The following is a 9,558-nucleotide window of genomic DNA, read 5'->3' as shown; positions in this document are numbered from 1 at the left end:
AATAGATGGGATTTTCTGACAAGCGACAATGGTTTCATGGTCATCAACAGGCTCTTAATCCCTGACTTTTTTATTGAATTCAAATTCCACCATCTGCCAAAGCAGAATGAGAACCCAATTCCCCAGAACATTATCTGGTTTTCAGGATTAGTAGTCCAGTGGTAATACTACTAGGCCATCACCTTCCCTTAAACTTATGTTCCTTTTGATAATAAAATTAAATTGAACTAAAGACCGAGCCAGTCTGTTATGAAAGATTATCATTTTGCTTTGTTGTCAATTTTGCATTGTGCTTTCAATGCAAAAAGTTCTAATTACTTCAAAATAACCATCATCAAAGCCATTTCAATTTTGAAAGCTGTGCTGATCTTAATCCTAGATACCCACCAATTTTCAATGAATAGGATGGCTTGCAGATTGTGAAGTTCTCTACAATGCTTAATCTTTGTATTCTTGACGAGAATGAAAATTACTGATGGGCCCAAGCTGTTTTGTTAACACAATGACACCTAATTAACACCCTGGTCGGACACACACCAAAGTGTCTGCCTGAGGTCCTGCCTATCGGCAAGCTTCTGAAGTGATAATTAAAACTCGCCATAGGTGGAATCCTGCAAACTGTGCCTTACATAGAAAAAGCTGTCGCTATAATTGTTAATTATCTCAGCTATGAACATTTCAAAAACAAAATCCTTATTGCGATTTTTTGTTAATTAAGGAAAGTGCATTCGGTATTCTTGTTTACATTGCCTTTATTATTTCATTTATTTCAACGTGTACAGATTGTGTACAACTTGAATACAGATCATGGATTAAAGTGATGACAGTTGGTAGAACGTTGTCACAGATGGTCGCAAAAAGAGTGTAATTAAAGTCTCAAGATTATGTGTGTAACTGCATTGGATATTTACCTAAATATACGGAAAAATGTGCAGCTGATTTGGTAAAATTCACATATATTGGTGCTCCCAGTTAATGCAGCAGAAATAATCTTTCTGGGCATTTCACTGTGTAGTTATAGAATTGAGTTCAACAGATGTTCAAATTTACCCAAAAATGCTGCTCATCTTGCGATGGTCCTTGTATACACTGATTCAACAGCCTCTTCTCACCATTATTAATGAAAAAGACAGGGGCTCTCATCATTTACTTCCAGATGGTCTGAAATCACTTCCTTGACTGTAACGTCATTGAGTTCATCCAAACTGATATACTTGTGATGGATCTTGTCCTCTGTCACCACCACCACCCGCACACCATGCGTGTCCTCTCCCAATTGGCAGCCTATAGCTGAAGTCACCACCATGTCCAGATTGTTAAACTTGCCACCAGCATTCCGATGGTAGTGGCCCGAAAAGACTGCCTTTACACCTGGAATGAGTGAAAATGTTTAGTCAGCATAACAACAACGTCAATGCATCTCAGACTTCTCCATTCAGTTTCTTTTGACAGCCATGCCTGTGCTAAAATACTTGATGATCTTCAGTTTATACATCAGCCACACAAATAATTTAGCTTTTTGAAGCCTGAGAATGGATTTAAAATCTATAAAATACATGTTTGTAATTCTGTTTATTACACCATGATGCTTGATTGAATTTAGCTGAGTATAATCAATGTTGGAACTGTTGTACAGATTCAAAGATTGAGAGGAACTGGTGGAAAATACTTTTCAATGCAGTGAAATAACTTGAAACTTTTTTTAAACAGGGCACAGGTCACATTCTTTTCCGTAACATGCTTTCTTGTGATTCTAAAAACTGTGAACCAAGGCTGACTACTGATAGGTATGCCTGTGCTGGGACCTTGGGAAAGCTGACTAAATTGATGGGACGTCCCAAATACGACCAAAGTCTTGTTTAAGCCACTAGTGTTGCACTTACCAGAACAGACACAAGAATGTTAAAATAAAAGGAAACAATAATATATGCTGAATCAAAAAGGAGGTCTAACTGGTTGGCCAGTTAGCCATACAGCTCACTTCTTAATATGAGCTCCTTGTACTCTTCATCTGCACTTTTCTGTTTCTAGAACTTTCCTCTTACTGACCTTTAAAGGAGACGAGCTGCTTTCTTGCAGACTGTTTTGGAGCTAACCAGACAGCATCTCTTTGTTTTGACTAAATTTGCACAGTGCTGGATTTTCTGGCAGGCTGAGCTTTGCCATGGAGAATGCACCAGAGAGCTGCTGTTCCTTATGCTTTTGTTTAATTCAACAACGGTACAACATGTCCTTTCTGCTTACAGGGGACAGGTTTCTGTGTATGAATATATGCAGCTTCTAGTCATAGTAAGTGAGCCACATTGCAAGCCTGACTGATCATCTGAAACTTGTTGCCAGAGTAATTCATGGCTAACTCAGGATAATTCATTAATGGTGAAATAACATTCAACTTTAGGCATAATTGTTAGATTCCAGCTGGTGTTAATACTGGACAAGTTAGATCCTAGAGAGAAACTTGAATTGACTGACTGTAAGTTTTACTTTTCCAATTAATTTCCAGTGGTGGTCAGTCACTGAACATATTCAAAAGATTCTGCTGATGTTCTTTTGTTAAAAGTACATAAAACTTTACTGTACAAAAACTTGTTGAAACAGTCTTGTTAAAAATATCAGAAATAAAGTTGCTACCCTTTTACCCTCAACAAAAACCTCACAATTACTCAAACCTCAATAAAGGATCAGTCTGTCCCCACTTCAAAAGGTTCTTGTTCAGTTGGCATGACTGTTATTTATCTCATTTTATTATAGTTCTGAATTCATGTTTTTCTTCTACTTATGTTTCTTTTTGACACCCTGAAACAAACTGCTCACATAGCTCACTTCTTAACATGAGATCCATGAAATCTTGTCTTTCAGTTTTCTGTTTCTGGAGATTTTCTTTGACAGACTTGTAAGATACCGGGTCATTTTCTGCAGAATGGTTTGGAGACTGCTAAACTAACATCATCTCTGCTTTTACTGAACTTGCACAGACTGCCTGATTTTCTGGATGGTTCTGTCTTTCTGTAATACTGGACTCCAGTCACTAGGCAACAGTATTTTCTTTTTCTTTTACTATTCTCTACCAATGAACTGAATTATTTACCTTGGGGGTTTTAAAACGTCATTTAAATGTAAACAATTCTCCGGACAACCTGATACCACTCTTGGAATCCAAAAACAGAAGAAAGTCTGACCTTGCCTTCTTAACATGAACGATACAAACATTTTAGAATCCAAGTGATGGATCTTGTCTTCTGTCAGCACCACCACCCGCACACCATGATTGTCCTCTTTCAATTGGCAGCCTACAGCTGAAGTCACCACCATGTCCAGATTGTTAAACTTGCCACCAGCATTCCGATGGTGGTGGCCCGAAAAGACTGCCTTTATACCATTTTAGAATCTAAGTTCCCAAACAGTACTAATATATTTTGAATCTTTACTGCATATTGCTCTGACTTTTGCATGCAGGGCCTATTTGAGTATAGTCAGTAGTTTGCCTGTTGCAGACTAAGGGACGTGTTGTCGTTTGAACAATCATTACCTATTAGGATGTACAAACTACGTACCTGGCATTGCACCAGTACTGAAATTCATAATCCATGTTGTTTAGCTGTGCACTAGACAGAATGAACTTTTGGCTTGACAGTAGCATCATGCTAGTAGACGATAACAATCAAGTTGCCAACTGCAAATTGGTAGCATGACACAGCTACCTTCCCCTGTATAATTTCAGTAGAATATATATCTTTGTGGTCCTTGGGCATATTCATGACTATGCATATTACACAGTAAGGAATGATCTTGAAGGACACTTTGGTGTGTTTATACCTTCAGCATACATCGAGTGTATGGACCAGTGCAGGTAGAAAGTAGTGAAAAACCACTCTGGATTTCTCAATTAACCTGTTGAGGAAAGGGACCACATTAGAAGTTACATTTCAATGATGAATTTGAACACAGGATGGAGTGCAGCATGGTGTGCAAGTAAATTGTTACTCTAAACTGAAAATAAGGATGAAAGTATAATTGCAGCTATACGAAACCCTGGTTAGACCCCACTTAGAGTACTGTGAGCAGATCTGGGTATCTCACCTTAGGAAGGAAATTGGACGGAGTACAATATAGGTTTACAAGAATGATATCAGGCCTTCAGGGATTAGGTGGATGAATGAGAACAAGCTGGCTCGGCAAACAAGTCAACAATCTCACACACAACCTGAGCTACAGTTCTTTGCCAAAACTTTAAACACCTATGGGTGTTACATACTAAAAATTGCCCGACAATGGGAAACTTTTGCCAACTGACTGAGCTCTGCCTGCGAACAACTTAACCCTCCACAGATGCCTCAAGGACCAGGTACTGCCCCACAATGTGAAATATAAAGCTCCACTCAATGACACACAGACATAAAATAGCTGAACAGTCTGGATGCAGAATGCTATGAGCAATGATTAACGATGTCCCTAACTGACTCCACAGCTACGAACAGGAAATATTGCACCAAAAATCACAGTATCTAAGCACTACAGACCAGCAGTGGACTGAAACCCTAGAACAGGCCATCACCATCAATCAACACAAGACCAAAACTAAGAAGAGATGCAGGCTACAGGAGAAACTCACTAAACTGATCAACCACAGAGACAAGGACAACAACAAACTGGACAATGGATAAGAAATCTATCCAGCAGACAACTCACAGAAACTGAGAAAGCTGTTCTATTATGTAGACTGAACATGAATGAAAGCAAGCCAGCTTGACAAGCAAATCAACAACCTTACCCACAACCCAAGCTACAGATCTTTGACAAAACTTTAAATGTCAGGGATTAAGTTATGGGGAGAAGTTATACAAATTAGGCCTGTTTTCTCTAGAATTCAGAAGGTTATGGGGTGATCCAATTGAAGTCTTCAAGATATTGACAGACAAGACAGAATGGATAAAGATAAACTACTGCCACCGGTTGGATATTCTACAACTAAGAGTCATGGTCTAAATATTAGGGCCAAGCCTTTCAGTAAAGATGTTAGGAAGAACTTTTACACTCAAAGAATGGTAGAACTTTGGAATTCTCTTCCACAAATGACAAATGATACTAGATGTTTGGCCAGTTTTAAGTATGAGATAGAGCTTTGCTGAGCAAAAACATACCTAAGGGATATAGGCAAAAGGCAGATCTATGGAGTTAGGCCACAGATCAGCAGTCTCTCACTGAATGGCAGAACAGGCTTGAAGGACTGATGGCCTACACTTGTTCCTATAAAGTCAAAAGGTTGCTTATCAGAAACCAGTGCAGGCCAATGAACACACAGGAAAAATTGATGGGGGGACGTAACTTTGTGTAATAACTGCACATTAGGTACAACTCTGGATGGCATCATACAGAGAGTAGAATATAGCAGACTAGACAGGTGTGTAGGAATGGTCAAGACAAAAGGTAACAAAGGAATGAATTTTTGTTCCAGAGAATCATAGAGCTGTACAGCATGGAAACAGCCCATTCAGTCCAACTTGTCCATGCTGATATCCTAAATTAATCTAGTCCCTTTCTCCAGCATATCTCTCTAAACTCTTCCTATTCATATATCCAACCAGATGCCTCTTTAATGTAATTGTATCAGCCTCCACCACTTTCTCTGGCAGCTTATGCGCACCACTCTTAGGTCCCTTTTAAATCTCTCCCCTCTCACCTTAAACCCTCTAGTATTGGATTCTGCTAACCAAGGGAAAAGACCTTGGTTATTCACTCTATTCATGCCCCTCATGATTTTATAAACTTCTATAATGTCACCCCTCAACCCCCAATACCTTAGGGAAAACAGCCCCAGCCTATCCAGCCTCTTGCTATAGCTCAATCTCTCCAACCCTGGCAACATATGATTTTTTTCTGAACTATTTCAAGTTTCACAAAATCCCTCCTATAGCAGGGAGACCAGAATTAAATGCAGTATTCCAAAAGTGGCTTAACTAATGTCCTGTTCAGCTGCAATATGACCTCCCAATTCCTATGCTCAATGCACTGACCCATAAAGGTAAGCATATCAAACACCTTCTTCACTATCCTGTCCACCTGCAACTCTTCTTTCAAGGAACAATGAACCTACACTCCAAGATCTCTCTGTTCAGAAATACACTAATGGTAAGGTCCCAGGGAGAGCAAGTCCTGCCCTGATTCGCCTTTCCAAAATGCAGCACCTCACATTTCAGCACAAATGAGTTGAGCAAGGCAAAGAACTGGGCATTATTAGAAGTGGAAATTGGTGGTGATGATACGAGTACGTGGTAGGAAACTCATCTCAAGGTTGTGATGAGTTTCGTTTCGTCACAAAATCATTTCCAGGGAGAATGGAGTTGAGAAACATCAGCAATGATAAAATGGTTGGAAAGACTTGATTTTTTTCTTTGGGATTCATGGGATGAGGGTGTCGATGCCTAGGCAGCATTTATTGCCCATCCGTAATTGCCCAAAGGGCAGTTAACAGTCAACCACATTGCTGTGCATCTGGAGTCACATGCAGGTGAGACCAGGTGAGGATGGCAGTTTTCTTCCCTAAAGGACAACTGAGAACAGATACATGGCCATTATAGACTCCTTTTTCCAGACGATTTTTTATTGAATTCAAATTTCACCATCTGCTGCGGTGAGATTTGAACCCAGGTCCCCAGAACATTATCTGGGTGTCTAGGTTAACAGTTCAGCAATAATACCACAGGGCCATCACCTCCCCACTGGTCTGGACAGTCTAACCCTACTCCCATGTCTTATGGTCTGATAAACAGAATGAATCAGTAGGATAAGGACAATGGACAATGCCTTTGGCTTACTCACTGTTTAATTGGACTGAATTTCTGTTCATCCAGTACTAACCGCTGGACAAACCATTTGCTTATTTAGAGACAATGGAGAAGGCAAGGAAGCTGGTGGTGAATGGAGCTAGGTGTCACTGGCTAACACTGCTTTCAGATGATGTCGCAAAGTAGAAACATGGATGAGGGAAATCAGGACAGAGAATCTTCTCTATTGCCGCCATTCAAGTGCAAGAAAAAGCTCAGTTGATTTGGGGGATGTGGGGGGCGCTTCTGTATTTTATCTAGGGGTCAATTTCGAAATTCATTATTAATCTGGCTGTTAATGTGGCAGAATAGAGTGCTCACCTGTTATTCTTCTCAGCAATTTACTTAGCTGCTCTAAGTTTTAAAATGTAAAATGCTTATTCACACGTTTAAAATTATTGGCCACCACTGTTTTAAATGCTGCCATTTTGTCCATCCTGTGGTGAAGTAATTAACTTTATTCAATTGGGAATGAGTATGTTGGCAGTTATGCTTCTGTATTGTATCCAGCCTTTCATAAACAGGTGTAGGCCATTCTTTGAGGAATGGAGTAGTAGTAGACGGATGAAACAGAGAACATAGGACAGTACAGCACACTACAGACTCTTTGGCCCACGATGTTGTGCCGACCTATTATCCTACTCTAAGATCAAACTACCTTGCATAGCCTACATTTTGCTATCATCCATGTGCCTATCCAAGAGTTGGTTAAATGTCCCTAAGATATCTGACTCCACTACCACTGCCCGCAGCGCATTCCACGCACCACTATTCTCTGTGTAAAGAATTTACCTTTGACATCTCCCCTATACCTTCCTCCACTCACCTCAAAATTGTGCCTGCTCATAACAGTCATTTCCGCCCTGGGAAAATGTCTCTGGCTATCCACTCTATCTATGCCTCTCATCATCTTGCACACTTCTATCAAGTCACCTCTCATCATTCTTCACTCCAATGAGAAAAGCCCTAGCTCCCTCAACCTTTCCTCATAAGACCTGCCCTTCCATCCAGGTAGCATCCTGGTAAATCTCCTGTGTACACTCTCGGAAGCTCCATATCCTTCCTACGATGAAGTGACGAGAACTCAACACAATATCCCAAGTGTGGTCTAACCAGGGTTTTATAGAGCTGCAGCATAACCTCACAGCTCTTACACTCAACTCCCCTGCCAACAACAGCCAACACACCATTGTTCACCTTTAAGTCAAAGTTTAGTATTACCTTGAAGATTTTTGACTGAGTGAATCAAGGTCATTATAAACTCATACAGCAGCAAATGAGGAATGATGTTATTGAAAATACAGAGACATAACAGGCCAATTAGCAGGTGTTCTAAGGACATTCAATTGACTTGTCGGTTAAGGAAAAACAAGAAGTGAACAAACAAATAAAATCCAAAAATCGGCAAGTTAACCACAGTGGAAAAATAATCTATCAAGCTGTCACAGACAAATCATGGAACTATTAGGATATTAATGGAAAACAGTGTGCCATTAGCAAAGAAAGTGAGGTGCATGAGTTAAATTGAAAATGGAAAATCCATGGGTCAGTGCAAAGATTGTTTGGCATTAACTGGCTTCTCATATTTGGTGCTAGCCTCCCTCATCAGCAATTCCAACCAAGGTAATTACAGATCATTTCCCTAAGATAAATATCAAATTTAATTATTTCACAATAAAAAAAGTATTCCTACATTTAGGGATAGTGGAACTGCAGATGCTGGAGAATCTGAGATAACAAGGTGTAGAGCTGGATGAACACAGCAGGCCAAGCAGCATCAGAGGAGCAGGAAGACTGACGTTTCGGGCCTTGACCCTTCTTCAGAAAGCCCGAAACGTCAGCCTTCCTGCTCCTCTGATGCTGCTTGGCCTGCTGTGTTCATCCAGCTCTAAACCATATTCCTATATTTAGTTTTCTGTTTTAAAAAAATCCAGCATTGATTGATTATTAAATCTTGAAATTTATTTGAACTCTCCTTTTTGCTTTGATGTACTGAGAAAAATACTTTGACCGAAGTATTTCAGATGGTTTACAAAAAGTAGTTTATCTGTTTATTTTGTGCCTAATGTACATAACTATACATCCATCCTGAATGTAGTTTATGGAGGGTCATTAAGCAAACAATTCGTAATCACTAGAACAAAATAATAGAATTAATGCAGAATGAAAATTTTAACAGAACTTTATTGAACAATTTGAATTTTGAAACTTTCTGCAGTTCAATGTCATTCAAGGCAGTTCTGTGGTAATGTCATTTGAAATTTCTACTTATTCAGCTTGATGACATTTTATGGTATTTGGTCACGTTATTCAGTCATTCAACATTATAAGTAGTCATTCTCAGAGTTGTGCCATGAAAGCTTGACACAATAGTATCTACAGTGGCAATGATGAAAGTTATGTGCACCAATATAATTTAGAATAAAATGATATAAAGATCAATAACTAATGAACAACATTTTGAAGAGGGGTCTAAGAAAAGACTCTGACAATTTAAAAGAAAAATGCCTTCTCGGAATTTACGTTTTGAGTTCTGAAGAAGGGTCACTGGACTTGGAATGTTAACTCTGGTTTCACTCTACAAACGCTGCCAGTCCTGCTCAGTTTCTCCATCTGCCCTGATGTTACATTTCCTGTTAAATATTTTATATTGCATGTCAAGGCATAATTTCCATGACATATTTCTCATGTTTTGTAGGGGTGACCTCAATTGTAATTACTGGGATTATTTTTC

The 9,558-nt window shown here is 39.4% G+C and overlaps 1 protein-coding gene across 2 annotated transcripts in view; it reads right to left on the bottom strand.

The window, feature by feature from the left end:
- Positions 1 to 734: 734 nt before the first annotated feature.
- The window catches only part of cpped1 (calcineurin-like phosphoesterase domain containing 1), a 185,075-nt gene continuing 176,251 nt past the window's right edge, over positions 735 to 9,558 (bottom strand). For both annotated transcript variants that reach the window (XM_048552671.2, XM_048552672.2), the window contains exon 4: positions 735 to 1,371. In XM_048552671.2, the coding sequence (XP_048408628.1) occupies positions 1,118 to 1,371 (254 nt within the window). In that variant the 3' untranslated portion in view covers positions 735 to 1,117. The remainder of the gene's footprint in view (positions 1,372 to 9,558) is intronic.

Source organism: Stegostoma tigrinum, chromosome 23 (assembly GCF_030684315.1).
Source record: "Stegostoma tigrinum isolate sSteTig4 chromosome 23, sSteTig4.hap1, whole genome shotgun sequence".
Taxonomy (NCBI): domain Eukaryota; kingdom Metazoa; phylum Chordata; class Chondrichthyes; order Orectolobiformes; family Stegostomatidae; genus Stegostoma; species Stegostoma tigrinum.
The sequence above is the reverse complement of the archived record's forward strand: the minus strand, read 5'-3'. Positions and strand labels throughout refer to the sequence as shown.